General features: G+C 45.8%; 1 protein-coding gene across 1 annotated transcript in view; it reads right to left on the bottom strand.

Moving 5' to 3' along the window:
- Positions 1-25944, bottom strand: part of ABCB5 (ATP binding cassette subfamily B member 5) — an 837677-nt gene that overhangs the window by 527130 nt on the left and 284603 nt on the right. Inside the window, exon 6 of the mRNA XM_085630938.1 lies at positions 20441-20507. Within this exon, the coding sequence (XP_085487064.1) occupies positions 20441-20507 (67 nt within the window). The remainder of the gene's footprint in view (positions 1-20440; positions 20508-25944) is intronic.

The raw sequence follows: 25944 nt of genomic DNA, 5'->3' as shown, positions 1-25944 counted from the left end.
GGCTTTGCAAATTTTTATAGGCGCTTCATCGATCATTTTTCTGATCTCATCGCCCCCATTACGAAGTTGTTGCGTAAAGGTAGTCAATTTGTCTGGTCAGAAGAGGCAGAAAGGGCGTTTGTACAACTAAAGAAAAGATTCACGACAGCCCCTATCATGTGTCATGCAGACAATTCACAACCATATTATGTGGAAGCAGACGCCTCACAATATGCGGTAGGTGGTGTGTTATCACAACGTAATTCCATTACGGGGTGCTTACATCCGGTAGCATATTTCTCAAAAAAGCTCCTACCTGCTGAACAGAACTATACCATAGGGGAAAGAGAACTTCTGGCCATCAAACTTGCCTTTCAGGAGTGGAGGCATTATTTATTGGGATCACCACATACCATCACGATTTACACCGATCATCGTAATCTGCAATTTTTTAAATCAGCTAAGGCCTTAACCCCTAGACAATTAAGATGGGTGTTATTCTATAGTGAATACGATTTTATCATTACCTATCGGCCTGGGGCTCAACAAGGAAAAGCGGATGCATTATCACGATTAGGTGCAGATCATAGAATACACATAAACGAACCCACTCCTCTCATTCCTTGCCATAAAATAATTGGGGTTACTACTTCGGATCAATCTGCACCCTTTGTGGATCAGCTTAAGAAAGCATATGAAGAGATATCTCCATTAGAGTGGACCACAGATCCACAACAAACCCTCAAGGAAGGGTTATACCTTCACAATGATAAAATCTACATTCCACTCCCAATTCTCCAACAACAGATCATTAAATGGTGTCATGACTCGTCCTTAACAGCTCATCCGGGTGGGGAAAAGACCATTCAGTTATGTCAAAGATGGTTTTGGTGGAAAGGTATGAGTAAGGACATCTTGTCTTATGTTTCGAAATGTCAGGTATGCGCAAGACAGAAATCTTCACATACTGCCCCGGCAGGGTTGCTGCGCCCTTTATCAACACCAACTATTCCTTGGCATACAATCAGTATGGATTTTATCACTGATTTGCCACTGGTTCAAGGGTACAACACTATTTTAGTGGTGGTAGATCTGTTCACAAAGATGGCTCATTTCATTCCTCTAAAAAATCTGCCCACTGCTAGAGCCTTGGCACAAGTGTTCATAGATCAAATTATTAGATTGCATGGCGTGCCCTCAGTAATCATCACTGACAGAGGTGCCCACTTCATTTCTCGGTTTTGGCAGGGTTTATGCACAGCATTGGGAATGGATCATAGATTATCCACAGCTTATCATCCTCAAACTGATGGTCAGACTGAGAGAACCAATCAGACCTTAGAACAGTATCTAAGATGTTTATTGTCAACCGTTACATCTAACTGGGTGCATGCATTATCTTTAGCGGAATTCGCTTATAACAATTCCATGCATTCATCCACTGGGGTTTCCCCATTCTTTTTTGCTCAAGCTCATCATCCTAGGTTCCTGCCTTTACCAGTAACTCTGCATCTAGATCATATACCTGCAGTACACCAGCATCATGCGACCATTTTAGACACTTGGAAAGCTGCCTCGAAGGAGTTAAGAAAGACACAAGAAGATATGAAGAGACAAGCAGATAAACATCGAAGACCCGCTCCAGATTATAAAGTTGGTGATCAAGTTTGGTTATCCACTAGAAATCTAAAACTGCCAGGTCCACGTAAATTACAACCCCGTTACATAGGACCTTATAAAATAATCAAGATAATCACTCCTGTATCCATGAAACTAGAGTTACCTGACGAAATGCAGGTCCATTCAGTTTTCCATGTGTCTCTCTTAACAGAGTGTCAGACTTCCCTGAATTCTGATATTCCCCCACCTCCTATCCTGGTTGAGAAAGATTTAGAATATGAAGTCAAGAGAATTCTAGATTCCCGTAGATATCGAGGGAAATTGCAATACTTAATTGATTGGGTTGGTTTTGCTCCCGAGGATCGGTCTTGGGAACCTGCCGAAAATGTGCATGCCCCTGTTCTGATTCGCAGATTTCACGCCCTGCATCCTGACAAACCTCGCCCGGTACAGCGGCCTTTGGGTGGGAGAACTGTTACTAGACATGCCTCTTGTGTACTGGCTGGGATTCGGGAACCACAGATAGCCAGGATCTGCACTTTTTAGACGCTCCCTTAGTGTGCTTAAGTAGGAGGAGTGTATCCCTTCCTTAAATAGTTCCCATTGACAGGAAACCGGTGCTTGGCTTTCTGAGTCTTTGAGTCCAAAAGTCCACGCCCTTCCTGTTCGAGATACTGGTTTCTTCGTTGGTCCCTGAGCTGCGCCCTGTTGAGTTGCTTGATCCTGAACCACTCTCTGCCCTGTTTCTAGTACAGCCCGAATCTAGGCAGTATCTGTTTACACCTATTTATTCTTTGTTTTGGGAGTTGTAGCGCGGTCTCGTGTAATTGTAACGCTACCGCGTTTGTTTGCCATTTGTTGATTTAGCTCCCGCTCTCTTCTTTTGTTGTTTAACGAATCGCGGTCGCGTGTTAGTTTCCTGTAGAACGCGACTGATTGCAACATAGTTGCTGTGCACCTTCAGCTCTATTTTCTCGCGGTCGCGTGTAAGCTTAAGTACACGACCACGTCGTCTGGGTGCAACTTTGTTGCTTTGTCTTCGATGCTCTGGTAGAGCGATCCCAGCCCTAGAGTCATAGCGTGAGCAAGAGTGCGGGCGAATTCCTTATTACAATTATTCGCGCATGCCGCGCTTATAGGGCGATCACATATATTTTTGTTCATGCGCCGTGTGCGCTGTTGAAAATCTTTTGAGGATCCTCAATTTAATTTCTAGACCCCTAGGAGTGCGTAGGGGTGATTTTCCTATTCTAAGCACTTGGATATCCCTTCTGAATATAATCTCCTAGGATATTTCTAGAACTACTACTTTTAGCCCTCTTCTGTACCCACTCATTAGTCAAGTAGTGTTTCCTGTTTCTCCTTCCCTGCTCCTGTTGTCTACGAGTATTTTCCTGCTCAACGAATCCCATTGAGATCCTGCTGTGTCACTTCTTAAAGGCTACCGAGATGTCCAGTGGGTAAGAGGGAAAAGGAAAGCGGGGGCGCTCTGAGCAGTAGCACCTGATTGTAGGTTACTGCTGTATAGAAGGATTAATCACTATCATATTTTTGTGTTGTCTTTTGCTCCAGGTTGTTCTCTGCGGTGCCCATCAAGAAAACACCCACTGGGGGAATAAAGGGAGCGCTTCCATACCTTGTCCCCACATCTCTCGGGGCCTGTTTTCGGTCAGTGTGTATATAGGTTCACGCCTTCGTGGACAGGCCTCAAGAGAGTGGGGGTATTATCGTCGTTCCTGTGGATTGGGGCTATAGCAGGCGACAGACACTAGCCCATGATATTCCCCTAGCAGGGCACCTGGGCCAGAACAAGACTTGGGACAGAATTGTCCCTCACTTTCACTGCCCCCACATGTCTGAAGATACAAAGGAGTTTTGTCGCTCCTGTGTAACCTGCCAAGCCAGTGGCAAAGCAGGTGCACTACAAAGGCCCCCCTGATACCACTACCTGTGGTGGGGGTTCCCTTTGAGATGGTTGGGATTTACATTGTTGGTTCCATGGATCCTCAAACAGCATCTGGGCACAGATTTAAACTGGTGGTGGTGGATCATGCCACCAGGTACCCAGAGGCAATTCCCCTAAGGACCACTACAGAACCTGTAGTGGCAAGAGCTCTCTTGATTGTGTTCTCAAGAGTAGGCTTTCCGAAGGAGGTAGTATCTAACAGGGATACAAACTTCATGTATAGTTACTTGACTGCTATGTGGAAGGAGTGTGGAGTGAACTTCAAGTTCACCACACCCTATCAACCACAATGCAATGGTTTAGTTGAGAGATTCAACAAAACATTAAAGGGCATGATCAAAGGACCCCCAGAGAAGTTTAGGCGAAAATGAGACCAGCTCTTGCCCTGCCTTTTATGTGCATACAGGGAGGTGCCTCAAAGGCGGGTTGGCTACAGCCCATTTGAACTTTTGTTTGGACACCCTGTCAGGGGTCCATTGTGTTTGGTGAAGGAAGGATGGGAGTTACCTCTTAAGCCCCCAAAGCAAGACATAGTGGAGTATGTACTTGGTCTCCGCTCCAGGATGGCTGAGTACATGAAAAAGGCAAACAAAAACCTTGAGGCTAGCCAGGAACTGCAAAAAGCCTGGCATGACCAAAAGGCTGTACTGACTGTTTACCAGCCAGGACAGAAGGTATGGGTGTTGGAGCACGTGACCCCAGCAGCCCTCCGGGACAAATGGAGTGCCCTCCATACAACTGTTTAGCAGAAAGGGGAGGTTACCCACTTGGTAGACCTTGGAACCCCTAGGAGTCCCCATAGGGTACTTCATGTCAACAGACTTAAACCATATGTTGACAGGGCAGACATGGGCTTGCTCATGGCTACTGATGAAGGACAGGGAGAAGAGAGTGACCCACTCCCTGACCTGCTTTCTCAGAACCCTGATGATGGGTCAGTTGATGGATTAGCCTTGGCAGGCAGCCTCACCGCCCAGCAACAAACTGACTGCAGAAACTTTCTCAGCCAGTTTAGACATATGTTTTCTCTGACTCCAAGTCAGACCACCTGGTGCACTCATGAGGTGGACACTGGGGACAGTCTACTTGTGAAGAATAAGATCTACAGGCAACCTGACCATGTCAGGGACTGTATAAGGACAGAAGTCCAAAAGATGTTGGATCTGGGTGTGATTGCACCCTCAGTTAGCCCTTGGGCTAGCCCAGTAGTCCTGGTACCTAAACATCACACCAGTGGTGGGAAAAGAAAGATTAGGTTTTGTGTAGACTACAGGGGTCTCAATGCAGTCACTAGGACTGATGCCCATCCCATCCCCTTGGCAGCTGATCTAATAGACACTTTGGCCTCAGCCAAGTTTCTAAGCACATTTGACCTGATAGCTGGCTACTGGCAGATCAGACTAGCTGATGATGCAAAGCCAAAGACAGCATTTTCTACACCTAGGGGGCACTATCAATTTGTGGTAATGCCTTTTGGTTTGAAGAATGCACCTGCCACTTTCCAAAGGTTGGTGAATCAAGTCCTTATAGGCCTGGAAGACTTTAGTGCAGCATATCTAGATGATATTGGTGTCTTTAGCTCCCCCTGGGAGGATCACCTGGTCCACCTGAGGAATGTTTTGGAGACCCTGCAAAGGGCAGGCCTCACTATCAAGGCTACTAAGTGCCAGATAGGGCAGAGTCAGGTTGTGTACCTGGGCCACCTTGTAGGTGGAGGCCAGGTTCAACCATTACAGAGCAAAATCCAGACCATAATTGACTGGGTTGCTCCAACTACCCAGACTCAGGTGAGAGCCTTCTTAGGCCTGACTGGGTACTATAGGAGATTTGTCAAAGGGTATGGATCAATAGTGACACCCTTGAATGACTTAACTTCTAAAAAGATGCCCAAAACAGTTATGTGGACAGCTAGTTGTCAAAAAGCATTTGATGACCTGAAGCAGGCCATGTGCACTGCTCCCATTCTGCAGAGTCCTGACTACTCCAAGAAGTTCATTGTCCAAGCAGATGCATCTGAATTGGGGGTAGGGGCTTTACTGTCACAATTGAATGATAAAGGTCAGGATCAGCCAGTAGCTTTCATAAGCAGAAGGCTGACCCCTAGAGAGAAACGTTGGTCAGCCTTTGAGAGGGAGGCCTTTGCTGTGGTTTGGGCTCTGAAGAAGTTGAGGCCATTCTTGTTTGGTACTCACTTCCTTGTTCATACAGACCATAAGCCCCTCTTATGCCTAAAGCAAATGAAGGGTGAAAACCTCAAACTGCTTAGGTGGTCCAATTCCTTACAGGGGATGGACTTTACAGTGGAACATAGACCTGGGAGTAACCATGCCAATAAAGATGGACTCTCTAGGTATTTCCACTTAGAACATGAAGACTCAACTGGTCAAGGTCAGTTTAATGTCCCTACGTTTGGGGGGGGGATTGTGTAGGAGAGTAGGATCTGCTTCACATGGGTTCCCCCACTTTTTGCTGGTGTTTCACTGTTTTTCAACCTTAGTCTGGCTGTAGCCCTGCTAATCAGGACCACAGCCTAGCTGCTTCCTCTCTAAAATGGTTTGCATGTACATTAGGTACATATCTAATTGGATTCTGGAGTGCCTTATAAGCCCCTAGTATATGGTATACTATGTACCTAGGGCATAGGTACCTCAGAGGCCTACCAGGGGCTGAAGCATGTATTATGCCACCCCTGGGAAGCACTCCAAAATTACACCACAGGTCTGCTATGGCAGCCTGGGTAATTGTGTGTTTGCACCCCTTACAGTGGTATAGGCTACCTATATCCACATATATATACAGACACATAGAAACATATAAGTCACTCCTATGGCAGGCCTTGACAATCCTAAAGGCAGAGTGCTTGGTTTTGTGTGAGAGTGTGACCAAGCATGAGCTGAGCCCCTCTTCAGCTTTCGGAAATACTTCCTTATGGCTGTTCTGTGATACAGTCATACCATATACTCTTAAATGCATTATAAGCTCGCGGTAAATGCTAACTTTGGAATGGCTGCATCAAAACATGTTGTGTTTGGTGTCAAACACTTTGGAATACTACTCCCCCCGCCAGTTCTGGCAGCGGGGGTAGCATTCCACCTTTCTAGAGGGAAAGACATGTTCACACTGGTCAAACCCGGTAGGACTTTCCTGAGCCCTGGCATCACAAAATGGATGCCTCTGCCACAGACACGGGTCTGGCCTCCTGCTGTTGACCGAAACTCCAGCAGGGGAGGCCTGGACAATAGGTTTCCTGTCGAAGGGAGGTGTAACCACCTCCCCAGACAGGCAGATATGTATTGGGGCGGGGCGGGAGCACTCTCTGGTGCTTTGAAGTCCTGCACTGGGGGCACGTTTGCTGTCCCTGTGCATAGTCCAGTTCAAACCGGTTGCAGGGGCTACCTGCCCCTGCTCTGGCGCGGAACTGGACAAAGGAAATGGGTGTAAACACCCCTCTTTCCAAACCCACCCATAGGTGGGACCTTAGAGTTAGTCCATCCCCTAAACTTAGTATAAGTATAGGAATACAGTCCCTAGAACTTTAGATTACCCTGGACGAAACTCTGCAACATATATCCTGGACCTTCGACTTTCTATTTTGACTAGATAACGGAAGAAATCTCCCTTGGGGTCAAGGAGTGACTCCCCTGCTTGGCAGGCACCAAAGAAGCAACTGACCGGTCTGCATCGCTGAAGCTCCCGCCAGACGCCAAAGTCTTTGCATCACCAGAGGTGGATTTCCAGACTTCCCCGAGGCTACCCTGAGTCCACAGCAAAGCTGAGACCCGTGGCTATCGTGGGTGACGTGGAAATGCGACCCCTGGACACTGTGAACGTTTGCAGCAATACTATCTTCCTGGTCCTCCTCGAAGTTGTGCTTTGGGCTCCGAGTAGCCCCAACCTTGATCACCTTCTGCAACGAAGATTGCTGGCCTCCACTCCACGAGTGACCCGTGGGCCAGTTTCAAGAGAGAACGCACGAGGCTCCTTCATGATCACTAGCCCATTGGCCAGCAGGTCCCCACGAAGGCAACTCCTCTTCTACTTGGGCTTTCCTGGTTGCTCCAGACGTGCCCTGACTTACCGTCACTGGGTGAGTCCCTCAGACCTTTCTAGTCTGCACCGCAGTCCTTTCTCTGAATTCCAGTGACTTTCCATTGCCAAGGCCATGGTAGAAACATTGCTCAAAAAACCCCACCTCGATCCGCTAGAACTCGGCAATTACAGGCCAATTTCCTTACTCCCTGGTACCAGTAAAATAGCTGAGAAACATGTCAACCAAAATCTCTCCCAATTCCTCGAGTCCAACAAACTACTGAAACCCTCCCAAACGGGATTCAGGCCAGGCCAGAGCACCGAGACCGCAATACTGGCGGTAGTCGAAGAGGCAAGGAAGATCATAGACTCAGGGGGATCAGTGGCAGTGATCCTCCTGGATCTTAGCGCCGCACCGTCAACCACTTGATCCTGATCCAAAGACTCAAACACCTTGGAGTCACAGGAACGGCTCTGGCCTGGTTAGAATCCTTCCTCAACAACCGACTCTTTCAGGTGAGAGACGGCACCTTCACGTCCAGACCCACAGCCATCAACTGCGGGGTACCACAGGGCTCGTCCCTGAGCCCAACCCTTTTTAATGTCTATATGTCCCCCCTTGAGAAGGTCGTCGCCCCCTATGGCATCAAACTCCTGACTTACGCCGACGACACCCAACTTGTGGTCTCCCTTAACCAGCAAGACCACTCCATTCCCAACCTGCATACCTGCTTGATCGAGATAACAAAATGGATGAGTAGCTCCCATCTCAAGCTGAACAACGAAAAAACTGAGATCATGTTTCTAGGCAACAAATCTTTATACAGTTCCATCTCCATATGGCCGTCATCCATGGGCCCCCCCCCCCCCTGTACCCAAACCAGAAATTAAGAGCCTGGGCATCTGGTTAGACGAAAAACTCAACTTCTCAGCCCAAGCACGGAAAACCGCTGGAACCTGTCACGGTCTGCTAAGATCGGCAAGAAAAATTCTACCCTTACTTCCGACTCAATCCCGCAAACTCCTCATTCACGGCCTTGTACTATCTCGTTTAGACTATGGCAACGCCCTATACCTAGGGGCTCCCAAAAAAGTTTTAGCAAAACTCCAAACGGCCCAAAACGCGGCAGCCCGCATCCTCACAGGTACCCATCGTCGCTGCTCAGCCAAACCGTCCTTGAAGACCATGCACTGGCTCCCTATACAAGAGAGAATCCAATTCAAGGCTCTCTGCACGACCCACAAGATTATGCATGGCAAAGCCCCTCCAATACTTCAAAACCTTATCTCACCCCACACCACTTCTAGAACTCTCCGCTCTTCCAACTGCAATTTAGCCTCCGTTCCAAGGATCAGAAAAGCCCGCTCAGGCGGCCGACTGTTCTCACTCAACGCTGCCAAACTGTGGAACTCGCTCCCCCCTTATCTCAGAGCCCAACCTAACCTTCTTTCATTCCGTAGAGCACTTACAACATGGCTGTTCCCATAAAAACATCTCCCACCAGGTTCTTGTCTATCAGCGCTGGGACGCCCATGGGCAGCCATGCGCTCTATAAATCTGTTAAATAAATAAAATAAATAAATAAGGCTTGTTGGGTCCATTCTGGTCGCCAACACCGCAGCACTCGACAGACTTTGTGCGACAGCTCGAATCCAGCTCGTGGACTTCGTCGACGCCTCCTGGACCTCGTGGCTGAAGAGTCAAGACACCCATCAACTCACCTGAAGCACCCGACATCTGTGGGCATTGGTCCATCCTGCCCTCGGTCACTGGCTACTGACCCAGACTCTGTCCCCTCTGCTTTCAGGTTCCTTCCATCCTAGATCCAGGCTTGGATCTCTTCGGACACTTCTCCTCAGCAGCAGTTCTTTGCAGGCTTCCATTGCAATCGACGCCGCGACCCAACACCAAAAGACACCTATGCACCCAGCTTCCCTGGGTGAGGTAACTCGAGTACTCTGGTGCTCCCGTGGGTGCTAGCCCTAGCACTTCTTAAGTCCAAAAGGGTTTGGTCCTGACTCAATTCTAAGTGTACCTAATCTTTACATTTCGAACCGCGACATTGCCCATAGAAGATAACGGGAACCCTCGGTTGTGTTCACACACTGCATACAGTCCTCGTGGGTCCCCTGTGTCACTACCTTGGGTGGTTCCTTGGGGTCCCAGCGATTCTACAGGCTCTAGGCCTTGTGTCTACTTCAGTTGTGGTTCTTATACCACTTTTTTGGTATATGGTTTGGTACACCCCTAGGGCCCAAACGTATATTTGTGCTATTACTGATGATTGCTCACTTGTAACTTAAGTACTTCGAACTCCAGTCTCATAAAGAGACTAGAGGGGCGTGTGTTAACCTAAATACATATATTTGAAATATATACCTGGTGTGGTTGTCCTTTCATTTGATCATTCAAGAGATTATAGACTGGTAAAACAAGCTGCTTTACATTCCTTCAAGACTTAGCCTGAAGGCTGCTCTTCATAGCTACCACTAGGATAGCTTTCAATAAACGTTGCATTTAACCTTCCACCATAAGGGGCTGTTTGGGCTGATACAAGGTGCCCACTAGAACTACTAGACAGCATATATCAGTCCACCTTCTCACACTGTGTATGAGATTTTTGGGATGGAAACTCCTGGCATGTAAGACTGAGTTGCCCGCAGTAGGTTTTTGATGTAGTTTGGTTTCAATTTTCTTGTTCAATTTATATCACTCTACATCTAAAAAGCAGACTGATTCTTGGCTGAGGTTGGCTGTAAAATGTAAGTTAATATTATTGACATTGATTTGTACTATAAAACTCATGGCGCTTTCTTTCGTGCTCCGCCATATTACAAATAAGTCATCAATATACGTTATCCATTTCACTACATGTATATATATATATATATATATATATATATATATATATATATATATATATAATATATATATATAAAACACTCCAAAACAGGTGGGTGCTCGCAAGGGTGAATCGCAATCTATTTGGACGCTCTTTTCTATAACAGACAGCACTCACAGGAGAGAATAATCCTAAATTTATTGGGCTAAAAATTACACTTAGACTTGTTTCACCAACCGCCGATCTCAATGATGGTGGGCGGCGTTACACGGCATCATTAAATAACATACACTTCATTGTTTGCTCTCACGGCGCATTTACATATACAGAGGACACGCGAGTAACATCGTTCACATGTATTTTTAGCACTGCCATCTTATAAGATTGCAGTACAATAACAATTACCAACACTGCATCAAATCAATTCCTGCCGACAATTCAGTACTTGTCAACATAGAAAAACAAGAAGAGAACAACATTAAATTACAGTGAAAAAATCACTATTATGCCCTGTCTGGGCACTTCTCGCCTAATGCATTGATTCAATGGATCAATGCTATACTGCCCTGTATGGGCCAGGAATCCTACATTTTCCATGTGACATACTGTGTATCGCAAAAAATACATCGAGCAGCAATGCAGGCTGGAAATAAAATAAAATTACAGTTCAGCAATTCATTAATTCATTGTTTTCATATCAGGTCATGTAGCTATCCTCAGCAAACACAACCCTTCTTATAATTATCATGATGAAAATGGTCATACATCGGATCTCCCTTCACCTTGCCAATCCAAATATTTCCAACATTATCAATCATTTCACCAACCATGAACCCCCTCAATCCATCAAAACAAAAAAAATAAGAAACAGGAAAATAAGAAAATGTGTCTTAGTCTCTAAATAATTTATAGCCAGCTTATCCAGCATATTCTGATCTCACATGCTCTCTATAAAGTCCAACCCACCTAAACTTGGTAGAACTATGATTCACGACTACTTTATAGGTGCACTGCCAATTCTTCTCCACTGTTTAACCCTGCCGATACTTTGGTTTGTACATCAATAATGTACCTCAACTCAAGCCTGTGAAGTCTTAACTCCATCTCGTCCTTGAATATCTCTTGGTACATGGTCCAAACAAAAGAAAATTAATAGATTCCTGTTGCTCCCGTGAAAGGATTCAAAGTGCCTTTCCACCGGATATGTGACTTCCCTGTTGGTAATAGCTCTGAGATGCTCAAGGATCCATATTTGAGTGGGGTATATTGTGCTCCCAATGTATCTCAACACACAGGGACATACCAGGCAGTATACTGTATAGCTCGTATTACAGTTTTCTAAATTCGGTAATCGTTTTTGGTGCATCCAGACCTGGTATGGCATATGTCAGCACTTTATTGCTGTTAGCGCAGCCTGTGCATGTCCCATAAGAGAAGAAACCCTGGACAATGTTAAGGGAGAGGGAGGAGGCAGTGGCAGAAATTTAGTTTCTATTTGGCAGAGGTATGCTCCCTGTCCTAGCAGGAACCACAATCCTAGTTGGGGTAAGTCACAACACACAAAATTATCCTGTAGTCACACTCTTGGCACAGAGCAGTTGGGATTAACCTAATAGGTCATGTTTAAAGTATTTGTGCAACACTTCTAATAACAACACAGTGAAAACAGCACAAAAAGACTCCATACCTGGTTAGAAATATAGAGCTTAACCTTATTAATAAAAGACCAAAATGAGAAAAATCCAATTATAAGTCCAGATATGAATTTTCAATTAACAAATGTAAAATAGCGTTTACAGGCAACAAGCACTTAAATGGTATATCTGGTTGTGCTGGACTGGGGGAAAGTCAAATGTTCAGGCTGACTGTGATGTAGCGTGCGCCAGATACACAGATCCTCTTAGACCCGCTGAACAACAGTACCGCGATCTGGGCTTGCATCAATGTCGAAGAACATGGGAGGTGCAGCCAAAGTGATGCGTCTGTGTCAAGCTAACCAGTGGGCGAGATGAGTCAAGATTCTCCCCGCAATGGCATTGATCATTCTTTACCTCAATGGTGGAAGCTGCAGGAATACCACTTGGGATAATCTCTGCAACACAGGATGATTCCTCTGTAGGAGGACTAGGGGGAATTCAACCCAGTGAGGTGTCTAGCACGCTGTCCTCCTGAAATTCAATATAAAATTTGTCATTGTCATAGTAATGGGAGGCACCCAGTAGTATCCTCATTATGTTGCCTTTAAACCTGGAAATTCAGGGTGCTTTGTGATAAGCTGTGGGATCAGTTCCTCAGTGAGAGACCACGGCTGGGGGTTGAGGCACCTTGATGTCCCTGCACCTTCTCCGGTTGAAAGTGACCAGAAGAGGGAGAACCCTGCTTTGACTGCTTGTGTTTCTTTTTACACTTGGATTTATCTGACTACTTGAAATGAGATGACGATCTTTTGCCAAAATGGCACAGAGAACGGGAATGGGTCTGCGTCCTCGACTTTAGCTGAGAACAGCAATAACATGTCTTTTGATGGTGGTTGGCAGTGTATAGCATGGCTTCATTCTTTCAGATCATCTTGGGCTTTACCCTGGTGCTGCCCCAGCAAGCCTTGGACTCGTATGAGGATCGCAGACACCAGAGATATATAGTGTGGGCATCAGTCACAGACTTCTGCTTGTGACAGTCTTCACAAGGTTCAAAGCCTGTAGTCTTCAGGAAGCGAATGTTTCCTTGAACACCATTTAAGAAAAATCTTTGACGAAAATTTGTCAAAAGACAAATACATTTTTGTTTTTGTCAGCAAGTTTCAGATTCTCGTCCGAATGCATGGAATGAAACAATCTAACATCAGCATGCAGGAATGGTGCATATATGTGGCTCCAGCATATCGTCCAGGGTAGGACGGAGTCAAGGTAGAGTCACACAACACCACATACTGGCATGTTGAATCAATGTTGAGAAATACTTCTGAATCTAGTCTGCTGTCTGGGGTATTCATAAGTTGAGCAATGACAAGGAAAGGCACCTGTGGTATTTATAAGAATTCGTTTTCTGTCTAGTGCTTTTCCATAATGAAAAGAATAATTTGTCTACTGCAAAATCAATTTTTTGCAAGAAATAAATAAGTGGACCATTGGCTTCCATAGGAAAGGGTTATGCATTGCATGTTCCTATGCACTTCCCTGCTCCAAGTCTGAAGAAAGAATGGATAGGAGGATCATGCAAAAAAACAGTAAAACATTGAGGGGCCTATTACGATGTTGGTCGTATATCCTCCAGCCTCAGGTCGGAGGCCTTACGACCAACATAGTCTGTTTCATTTCAAACTGTCTGATTCTGATTCAGCCAGTCTTAACTGAAATAGGCTGGTCATTCCGGCTGGCTTTCTACGGACCCAAGGAGCCCATTGGTCAGTCGGAACAGGCCCGTAATCCAAATGGATGGCGGTTTATGCCGTCCGGATTACGATGCTCGGTTTCTGGCAGAGTTTCCATGCTGGCTTTTTCCCGACTTGGAAACCCTGTTGGATTTGGGCCATCCTCATTCAGTCATTGGTAAGTTCGAATCAATCCATTTAAGTCATTGTTAGAAAAAAGTGTAATTCCCATTAGACTTTGGCTATTAGGTGGGTTATTGACCTGCCTCGAGAATGCCTCCCAGTGCTGTACATGGATGACGAAGTGAAGCATATATGCATTGCAATAGATGTTCTGTAAAGTGTTTCCATAATTCTGTTGGCTACTATTGGAACTCCATCAGCAATTTTCTTTCTTCTAAATGCTTTTTGTGTTCCTAATTATGTTTTCACACTCCTTCTAATATTGAAGAAGGTGTCATTTTTTAAGTTGCATTTGATTTTGTAACAAAATGTGATGTTTCTAACAAGGATTATTTTGCACATAATATTACCATACCTCAAAAATGTGATTTGAGTTCCTAAAACTTTTTCACCCCACCCTCATATTGATATTGCACCACCAATGATTTTGCTTATCAATGTACTCCCAACTAATGTGATGTCATCATGATCCATACGTTTTGCACATAGTATGAAATCTTACCATTACATTTTCTCACTTTAGCATCCTGTAAGGCCTGTTTCGCACTGTTCCACTACAAAACTTACTGTCTCTACTTCCAGAGCACCCACAGCATCCAGACCCTTCTTCAAGCACACACAACCACACTTTCTGAATTCCCCTACATCTACATTTTGAGCCTGGTACTTATGACTCTGTTCTAAGGTTCTGTAAAGCAAGCAGACCTCCTGATACTCGCCAAACAAGGTGGTTCAATACCTTCAAGAGTACCAAAGAATGACCATCTCCATTCCCATTCCTTAATGAACCTTCTCTTGCTGGAATTAGAAAATGAATCGTCGGGACACCCCAAAGGAGTCCCCAACACCAATTGACACTTCTATCTCCCCACCTTCAACAGAAACCTCTGAATAATTGCAAATGGGGGAAATGAAAAGGTTAGATTTCCCAACAAACTCTGTTGAAAGTAATCCACTGATGTGGCATCCGGATCTGAAATCCAGCTGTAATCTCTCTATTTGAAAAGTTACCCTGCAAAATGATCAACTTCCAGTGTACCCCATCCCATGGCTATCCTCTTGAAGCAATTCTGCTTTATCATCTAATCATTGAAATCTCTCAATCTTCTTGAATTCCAACGCGTGGTAACATTTGGTTATCCAGAAAAATACACCAACCTCAGATTAATCTTGTGCTCCAAACAAAAAATCCACAGTTCCTTCACCAAATATGATAAACATTGGGACCTGCTTCCCCCAGTTGATTTATATGTGTTACTGCAGATCCATTGTCCGTTCTCATCAGCACCACATTTCCCATTGAAAACATTCTTGAAACTTCAATCTTGATGTCAACTGCAAACAATTTATATGCTGTTTTCTTTCCATTCCAGTCCATAAGCCACCAGTCTCCTGGTATCCTAATCATGTGCTCCATTTTTCCAGACTGGGGTCTGTCTCTGATACAAAGCCCAACATGGAACTAAAAATGGCTTACCCACTCCATGCCTCCAGATTCTCCAACCACCATAATAACTCTTCCTTTGCCTCCTGGTCCAAAATTATTTCATGACCATACAACAAATTGTGTCTTAATGGCTGTGCTTTCAGTTGCTACTCAAAGTTTAAACTCTCACACAACAGATATTATCCTCATAATTAAATCAAACCTATTGATTAAAAGAGGATGAACATTCTGTGTAGGGATTATTTATGGGAGTTCTAATCATAGATTGCTGTTTTGGTGAAGTGATGTTGTTCTTTAAATCCACTGTGGGAGTGTCCCAAAACCCTGTAATGGCTACCGCAACATGTTGTCCATATTGTGGCTAGAAAATCAAGGGTAGTGAAGCTTAGGAATCCTCTTGTATGCCTCTTATAGTTAGGGTGTGCTAACTGTGCACCCCCACCCATTATTTTGTTTTCAATTACTTTTCATGACACGCAGACCAGGAGTCCTGTAATGGCTGCCGCAACATATTGCTCAGGTTATGGCCAAACAATCAGAATTGGTTAGTCCCCTTTAAAGTGGATAAACAAATCATATCTGGAAATCAGCAGTCCAGATACACATACAATCTTAATCATGTCATTCTTAACCCAAAACCCTATACAGCATAAAAAATAACAAAAAGCAAGCTTTCTGAGTAAAATTCTAACTTTAGCTAACTATTGTGTAAATCCATACACGTAGTTTTTTTTCTGCAGCTGAAAGAAAAGAAGTTTCTAATAGGAATTAACATTGGTAAACTTTTTTGGGTCCTCCCCTTTTTCTTTCCCATGTTTGATGGATCGCTGCTTATTTTTCCCGAATCCAAGTAAACCTGTAACGAGGAAGGGGGACTTTAATAGCTGTTACAGCACAAGGCTGAAGGGCTATAAGGCTATTAGACCATTCCACCCACAGAGGATAGAATCTTATAAATTGAAAAGGGAAAAACACAAAGACAAGCATTGGAATGGTGGAGGAGAAAGCCTATCATAGTCATTATTAGCTTTGATCTTGTCCCTTATCTTCAATGAAGTTCTCAACATTTCTAATAAAAATGATGTCTTTGTAAAATGCTTACTTAGTTAATATTTACTTTAGTTTAAACCTGTCAAAGCACCAGTTCAGCCAGGCAACTGCGGAATGCATATTCTCAGTCGACTTGAAACGGTTGAAATGGACAAAAGAGAACATCGAAAACTCCAAGCCAAACTACTGAGGCTCAAAATGGAAAGTGAAAATAGAAGTCTAAACAAGATACAAGATTGGGTAAACTTTATAGATAAAGTAACAACACTCATGACTGGCAAATCAAAACAGGCGCCTAGACACAAAAACAACATGCCATTACCGATTGACGTCCTCAAACTTAAACGAGAACTGAAAAAAACTCTTAGGAGACTAAAAAGAACGGAGCTGAGCCCCACAGATTGGAAAGCCATATGCAACCTTAGGAAGGAATATAAAAAGAAGATATGGGCACACAAAAGAAGAAGAAAAACAATTCAAGTACATGTTGGCAAACAAACAACCTGAATCGGCCCATCAATTCTTTAGCAGCAAGTGTACAAGAACAAGAATTGGCAACCTTTCTTACAAAATGATTTACAAACACAAAGCTTCTAGATCTCCCATCAGACAAGGAGAAGGAGTATGTAAACAATGAGGACCAAGTTGAACTAAAGAACAAGGACATTGCTCCCAGACAGAAAACTAACAGCACCACGCCTCGATACCCAACTACTGTGCTGCTAGTGGACGAAGTACAAAGGAATGGAGCTGGGACCAGTGCCTGTATCTTATTGGCTAGATCTGAAAGCCTTGCCTATCAATTGGTTGATGTAAAGAGAACAATCCTAAATCAACGAGGAAACCGGGCACCAGGACTAAATGTCATCCCCCAAGTAATCTTCAAACTTGCACCAGATGTGTGGTGTAGCAGATTAAAGAATCTGTTCGAAGACTTTGAGAATATAAAGCAAATTCCATTGAGCTGGCAAGGATCAATAATTACATCGATCTATAAAGGGGACGATAGAACATGCCCGTCAAATTACAGGTTAATCGCACTACTGGATGTAGACACAAAGTACTATGCTTCACTGATACTGGAAGACCTGATTACCTGGTCAAACAAGTTCAAACTGATACCGGTCAACCAGACAGGTTTCAGAAAAGGAATCTGGAAAATTACAAATATCTAATCACTTTTGTTGATTGCCGACAAATACAAATGGAGGAAAAAGCTGCACCTCTGTTTTATCGACCTTAAGGCGGCATTCAACAGCGTGGATCATCACATCCTGTGGGTAAAGCTGCAAGCTTGGAACATTCCTGAGAAAATACTGAGAGGAATATTGCTCCTTTACTCCAACACATGGATGAAAGTAAAGTTGGGAGATGGTTCAAGATTACCAAGGAAGGTGACCACCACAAAAGGGATGAAACAAGGGTGCGTGCAGGCACTGCACAATTTTAGTCTCTTTATAGCGGACCTGGCAAACAAGCTCAACAAGATCAATTCCCATCCACCACAACTGGACACTTTACATTATTGCACCTATCATATGCAGACGACATAGTCCTGATGAGCCTACATTGAAAAGCAAGACAATGCTAATTTGCAGCTACCCAACGGCCAAACAGAATTTACAACTAGAGGGCAACCAGCTAGAGGAAGTCTCTAACTATAAGTACCTGGGTTTTTATATAGACAACAGGCTGAACCATCAAGAGCAAAAAGCATATATGCAGCAGTGAACAAATGCCATATTGTTTGCCTTCAGGACCCTAGCAAAAAAAACTGAAGGGGCCATCGTACAAATCCTTGTTAGCAGTAGTAATGGCCAAAATGCTACCAACGTTAACATATGGCAGTATTGCGCTTCATGGGAAAGAATTCGACCTTCTAAACAAATTGCAAGTTTCAACATATAAAAGGGTCTTTCAGATTCACCAATCTGCATCTCCAGCCCAGGTGAGACTAGAATTTGGGGTAGCTAACGAAACACTAGGGAGGATGTATGCAACCATTAAGCAATGGTACAGACTGAAACAAAACATAGCAGATTCAGAATTGAACAAAGCTCTGTGGGCGGAACAAGAAAAGGAAAAACAATCTCCCTACAACCAATATCTACAAAAAGCTTTATTGGCAACTTGTGCAGGTGAGCTCTGGAACACCAACCTGTCCTACCCATCCTCCAAACAAGCCATAAACAAAACTGCTAAATTCCACTCTTTGCTAATGGACAAAAACATCTTCAGCAAGAGGAAGCATGCTTGGATGGTAATCAACAATTATAAGATCCTCGTCCCAGCTCCATACCTAAACATCACTAGCTTGGTCTATTGAAAGCAACAACTGATGGCCCTGCACTTCGGCAAACTACCTTCCATCGCGGACCAGCCAACATGGGTCCACAAAGGGCCGAAAGAATGCAGACTATGCGGCAGCGACAAATTAGATTTCATCCACTTAGTCTGTGTATTTCCCAAACTTTTAAAAGCACGAGTCACTTGATTAAGGAATGCAATGAACACCGGAAGAATGAGGACCTGCAAATCTGCTATTATAGCTGGGTTGGATCCGACTGACACCTTAATGAACTGTAAACTAATAAAGTTCCTTACCTCACATGAGCAGGCATTAAAAACAGAACATCTAGCCATTGCGCAGTAATCCAGAAAAAAGGTTGGCAGGAACTTGAGAGAGATTGTCGGTCAATTTAGAATTATGTCCGTAATGTATCCTTTTTAATTTTACGGTGGAACATGGACTAACTAATGCTTAGGACCCATTAATTGTTTACTACATATTCTTGTACATACTTGAATATTATTAATTGATAACAAAAGGTTTTTGTGGTTTTAAGGAAAATAGCAAATATTTTATTGTCGAACCTTTTTACATAGGGGACAATTGTTACAGTTTTAATTAACTGAGACAATAAACATTGATTGGATTTTGATTTTTAGTTAATATTTATAACAATTTTAAATTCCAAACTCCAAACAAAAGAGAGTAAAACTATTAAACAATACAATTTATTAATTGCAATCCTACAAACAAACAAACAAATATAATTATAGTTGATAAATCCCATGAATAGAAGGGATCATATTTGCTATTTGAAGTTTAGTTGAGCACAAATTGGGGAAAGTATTAGAAAAAATTGCATGGTCCTTCCTAGTTATACTTATTCATATAATATATTCAGGGTATTCCCATTGTATTGCTATTTCAATGTTTTGGGGTCAATTCAGAAAGGCATGTAAGTGTACATAAACGAGTACTTTATGAGTACTACTGCCTGTACTCCAAAATGCATATGTGCCCCATTGTTTCTGCTGATCATTTCCACAGGTTCTCTCCTAAAACAAATGTCCATCTGATATTTTAGGGTAGGTGTGATATTATCAAGAGCCGAAATTTTTCATCATACTTCTGAGACTAATAAAATAAGTGGCATTAAGCCCTCATTCTGAGTGCTCATTTAATCCTGTTGGGTCCGATAACAGCAGTTACTGGCCCCATTGAAATACTTAGAATTATGAGATCTATTAAATTTTATTAAAAAAGCAGTCCTAGACATGGTGGTCTGCTGAGCCCAGCTGGCCACCATCCCTGGGAGGGCCTGTCATTCCCAATGGGCTCGTAAATTGCGAGAGGCTCATTAATATTCATGAGCCCCGCAATTTGCGACCCCATTGGGAATTGCAAACAGTGTTAAACACACTGTTGTACATGCAAAATAGCACCTCGCAAATTGCTTACTGGAAGAGTAAGAAAAAAGCAAATGAAAGCTCATTAGTACAGATTAATTATAGGCGCAACATTTCAACATGACTTTTAAATAAGTGCCAAATTTCTCACCTTGGTTATCTACCTATGTGAATGAAATCTCAATAAAAAAAGTAGGCCTTAGTTTGAAACGCACACATAGAGTGTTGCAACTTCTGTGAACAGAAATTTTACTTACTTCGACATCTCAGCTTCAATGTCTACTCCTGAAGAACCATCGCATTCATTACTGCTTGTAGCTAGGGCTGGAAAGAAACGAAAAGTTTAATAGCAGTAACATACGCCATTTATGTAGCAAAGAAATTAAAAGCTTAGATACATGTTTTCTTTGTAGTCTCAAGGTCTTCTATGACTCTATCATGTCACACTAGAGATTTGAACGAGTCTCCTTGAGTGATGATGAGATCAGGAGGTGACTAAGAAAATGGAGCTTCATGGATAAGTGTTGAAAATATCAGACGCTAATAGGGAGGTCGTTTATAAAGGGAGTGTATTTTATGCAATTTGCACATGGTTGATCTGTTCCCATAGGTGACACAAGCCATTACAATTGCATTACCTTCTGAGTGTCCTTACCATGTTGTAATAAGACAGGAAGTAGATGCCGGCATGCTATTCTGTGCTGTAGCTCCAACTCGCATCTTACTTCTGCCTCGCATGTCCCAGCCAAGCAGCAAGCAGGCATAACTGACTCAATGAGCCAGGCTAGAACCTCCTAGCCACTCTCACCCAATAATATTATCAACTGCTGTAAACTATTTGGTCACTGTAGGCGAGATTTGACGTCAGAGTGCCCCTGTAATAAGAACGCCATGTCACTACTCGCTAGAGAGAAGAATGGTTCTTCTTGCAGGGATGTTCACCCCTTAGAAGCTTCGGCGGATTCAAGTATGCAGTCACCATAAACGTTTTTTGAATGCCACAAGCAGTATTATGTGATAGAAATATTCTTCTCCTTATTCTGGACAACAGGGATAGTTTTCCTGAACCCAAAGAAATCCTGACGCACTCCAAGAGAAGGCTGCAGCTCTTCCTGAAGTCCGCTTCAGCTCACCTTACACCACACCCCGCTGCTCCCTCGTGGTACAAACAAAAGGGATTTGGGAAGGATAAGCAGTGGAAAGCGGGGACGGGCAGAGGGGCCATTCGGCTCAGAAAGAAATACAGCAGTTATATGTAACCTCATAGCTTTTGCAACATTTTCACCCATTCCTTGCTTAAAGTTTATAGCACTATGCATTCCTGGACATATACATTTTGTATTTGTGTGTTGCAAGCAAATGCTTAAATTTCACAGCATTCAAAACGCTTTTGGATGAAAGGGCATACATGGAAAACGATGACTTATTGCAGAGTGAGGACACAAGTTTGAAATGATCTGCCTGTTTCAGCTTCAGTTCTATTTAACTTACATTTCAATCTTTTTGCTGAGCCATTCACAAAATCACATATAGCGCATCATCAACATACATAAAATACAGATCTGTATTTAAGGATTGATAGTATTCTGAGCTTAGACTCACTTGTGTAGCGTTGTAGCCTGGGGCCTAGGAATAAGTTATTACGCCACATGTGTTGTTGAGTGGTGGCTAGAACACTGCTTCCCATGCCCAGCTCTCCAGGCTATTTATTCTTACACATCACGTGCCTCCCGTGTGGACGTCAGGCACGTCCACGGTGGGCACGCTCAGGGGGGGGAATAACTTTCACTATGGCCAGGGACCCCTGTGGCAGTGGTAGGGTCCACTTGGCCAAACACTACATTCCTCCTTTACCCACAAATGCAAAAACTAAACAAACATTAGGCTTAGCGACAAACGTTCTTACAGTCTCAAACTCAGTCTCTGCAGATTTCCTGACCAAGCAAAAAAGAACAGTCTTACTTGGTCTTGGTGCAGCTCACTCCCACTTCGGGAGTTGACAGCGGGCCACAAAGTCTCGGTACCTCTGGGATGGCTGCGGGCATGGGCGTAGGTGGTACCTGCTCTGGCTGCGCCCTTCTGGAGGGGTTGGAAACATGTCCTCAGAACAGTCTGTACCCGCCACGCTGGGGCGGCTCGGTGTCCCTTGCAATTCCCGATCTCCTTGGGTTGGTGTGGTCGAGGCACTCTCCGCGTCTTTGGTTCTGCGGGGAGTCTCTCCTGCCGCGGCTGTCTCCTCTTCCGTGTCCTCTCTGGGACCCGAGGGTGCCACTGGCCGGTAGTCTTCTCGCTCGGGAAACCCTTCCTCTCCTTCACCTGAGACTCTCTTAAAGAATGACACATTCCTTGTGACCTCTTCTCCATTCCTGACCGCCGTGATCAGTGTTCCGCTGACTCTCGTGACCGTCCAGGGGTCTAGCTCGAAGGGCAGGCGGAACTTTCCCCCTGGGTGGCGGTCTTTCACAAGCACTCGGTCACCCACTTGGATGGGGCTGTCGGCAGCTCTCCTCTTCTGGGATGCTTTGCGATTGGTTTTTGTCCTGTGTTCCATGGACCGGTTAGGCGGGGTCGGCGCTGACGCCCACCTGGGATGGTGTGGGATAGTATCGGTGACTGTCCTGCCAAAGCAGAGGCGGCTTGGAGAAACCCCCGTGGTGCAGTGGGGTGTCAACCTGTACTCCCGTAGAAACTGATAGAGGGCTAACTCTATGCCCTGGCCGTCTGCCAGTGCGATCTGAATGGTTTTGTTTAGAGTTCTCATTAGTCTCGCGACTTCACCGTTAGCTTGAGGCCACCTCGGGGTTCTGAGTTTGTGCTTAATACTGTGGGACTGCAGGTATTCTGCTAGCTCGGTGCCATTGAACGAGGGAACATTGTCCGTGCGCAGCTCCCCAAGGAGGCCGTGGGTGGCGATTATCTTTTCCAACTTGGGAATTACTTCAGATGCGGCTGTCGAGGACAGGAACTCCACTTTGGGGTATCGCGAGAAATCGTCCACCACCACCAGCATGTACTTTCCCCCGGGGAGACTGCCGAAGTCTGCGCTGGCTCGCACCCATGGAGACGTTGGTCCTTCTTCGGTGATTATTGGCGCTGGAGGGTTGGGTAGGCTGGTCGCTAAGCACACTGGACATCGCTGGACGATTGTCTCCACCATCTTGTCGAGGCCAGGGAACCAGAGCTTGCTCCCAAGGCGGTTCTTCGACTTCACAATGCCTTGGTGCGTGCCATACGCCAGGAGGGCCGCCTGTTGGGTGAGGCAGTGAGGTAGCACCAGACGGGGCCCTCTCAGGAGGCATCCTTCCGGAGACACGGACAGTTCGTTCCGGACTTGATGGAGGGCCTTAAGCGTCGCTTGGGCATCCGGTGTGCGGAACGACGATGGGCTTTGGAGGGCCTTCCAGTTGCCCGACGTGACGGCTTGGATGGCAATCTGTAGGCAGTCGTCATCTTTGGTGGCTCGCGCCACTTCCTCCAAAGAGATCGGTAGCGGCCGTGACCTCTCCACGATCATCCTGACGTATTCCTCCGTGGCTTCTGCGGCTTCCGAGTCAGTGGCAGGGCGTGCGTGCTTCGACAAAAAGTCGGCAGGGTTCCGGGTGCCCGGCCGATACTCCACCGTGAGCTGGAATTGCTGGTGTTGGAGCACCCATTTTTCGATCCGAGGAGGGGGGCGCGTGGAGGAACCTTGGAACAGCGGGACTAGAGGTTTGTGGTCTGTGATGACTACAAAAGGGTGCCCATACAGGTAAATGTGGAAATGCCAGCACCTCCACAGGATGGCGATGGCCTCTCGTTCTATCTGCGAGTACCGCTGTTCTGTCGGTGTGAGGGTTCTGCTCGCGTATGTGATGGGGGCCCATTCTCCGCATGCTTGTTGTTGGGTTAGCACGGCCCCCAGGCCTGTCGGGCTGGCGTCCACCACACGTTGTGATTCGTTGCGGGGATCGAAATAGGCAAAGGTTGTGTCGGCCGATAGTGCCGCTTTTGTCCTCTGGAATGCCTCTTGCTGTGCCGGACCCCACTCCCAGGTGGCAGCCGCCTTTGTGAGGTCCCGGAGGGGGCCGGTGAGGTCAGACAGATTCTTGATGAACCTCCCGCAGTAGGTGACCATCCCGAGGAAGCTGCGGACTGCTGTCACCGACGTGGGGGCGGGGGCCGCGTGAATATCCTTGACCTTTTCTGGGTCCGGGCCAATTCCTTGGTCTGAAAACCGGTAGCCGAAAAAACTGATGTCCTTGCGTAGGAAATCGCATTTTTCTCGGTGGAGGGTCAGCCCTTGCTCTTGAAGCCGGGTGAACACTGCCTGGAGGCGTTGGATGTGCTCGTCCAAGGTTGGTGCGTGAACCAGAATGTCATCACTGACATTTAAAACTCCCTCGAGCCCTTGTAGTACGTTCTGAATGATGTTTTGAAACACCTCCGCCGCACTCGATATTCCAAAGTTGAGCCGGGTGTAGCGCCAGAGGCTCACATGCGTGGAGAAAGTGGTAATTGGGCGCAAATCCGGGTGCAGGGGAATTTGGTGGTATCCCGACCTCAGGTCCATCTTGGAGAACCACCTCGAGCCAGACAGCTCTCCGACTATTTCGTCTATGGTTGGCGTCAGGTGGCGCTCGCGCTTGATAGCGAGGTTGGGAATGCGCATATCCACGCAGATTCGCACGGCGTCCGGCTGTTTCGGCTTCTTGGCCACTACGATGGGTGACACCCACGGGGTGGGCCCGCTTACCCTCTCAATGATTCCAGCCCGCTCGAGTACCCTCAGCTCTGCTTCAACTTTGGGTCGTAGGTGTAACGCAATGCGTCGGTGACGGAGGGCTACCGGGGAGACCGACTTGTCTATGTGGAGGTGGATGGCGGGTCCCTTCAAACAGCCGATCCCTTCGAACAGAGATGTGTGTTTTTGAACCAGATGGTCGTGGCTGTGGGCTTAGACTGTGAGCGCGAAATGGATCAGCCCGAGATCTTGGGCTGTTCGGTAACCAAGCAAGAATCCCGATACCTCTTGCGACACATAGATCTTGGTTTGCAGGCGAGTGGTGTCGTGGGACAGATCTGTTCGGAACATCCCTCACAGGCGGAGTGGGCGACTGGTGCCGTAGGCGTATACTTGTACCCTCGTGGGATGTAGTGCCGGGGCATTTTCTAGCGTCCGGTGTACGCTGGCAGCCATCAGGTTCATTGATGCGCCTGTGTCGATCAAGGCCGCCACTGCTTGGTCTCGCACGTTGACTGTGCACATGGGTTCTGCGGATGGTGTAGCCACCAACGTGTGGAGCACTCTCACGACATGTACGGAGGCCACGTCCGCTTCATCGTCATCCGTGTCGCTGCTGGTGGATGTACAGGGTAGCGGCTCTACCTGTCTTACCCTCCTGGGTGGGCCACTCTGTTTCTACTTGGGTGCCGACAGACATACACTCGCGAAATGGTTGGCCTTTCCACACGCGCTACATACTTTGCCTTGTGCCGGGCACGCTCCTCTGTGGGGTGTCGCGCCGCCAAACCACGCGCAGGCGCGGCCGGGAGGGGCTTGCGCCGGTCTTGGGTTTCTCCACCGGGATTGTTTCGTGTGATTCTCGGCGGCGTCGGTCCTGAGGGCGCACACTGGCTCTGTCTTGATTGCGACCACCGGCTTTGGCTTCATGTGCTGGCTTTAGACAACTCCTTTGACCGCCCGAGTACGAGGATGTCGCGCATGGGCATGTTGTCCGCTTCCAACACCCTCTCGGGCAACTTCGACGACGTACAGCCCTGG

Source organism: Triturus cristatus, chromosome 10 (genome assembly GCF_964204655.1).
Source record: "Triturus cristatus chromosome 10, aTriCri1.1, whole genome shotgun sequence".
Classification (NCBI taxonomy): Eukaryota; Metazoa; Chordata; class Amphibia; order Caudata; family Salamandridae; genus Triturus; species Triturus cristatus.
The sequence above is the reverse complement of the archived record's forward strand: the minus strand, read 5'-3'. Positions and strand labels throughout refer to the sequence as shown.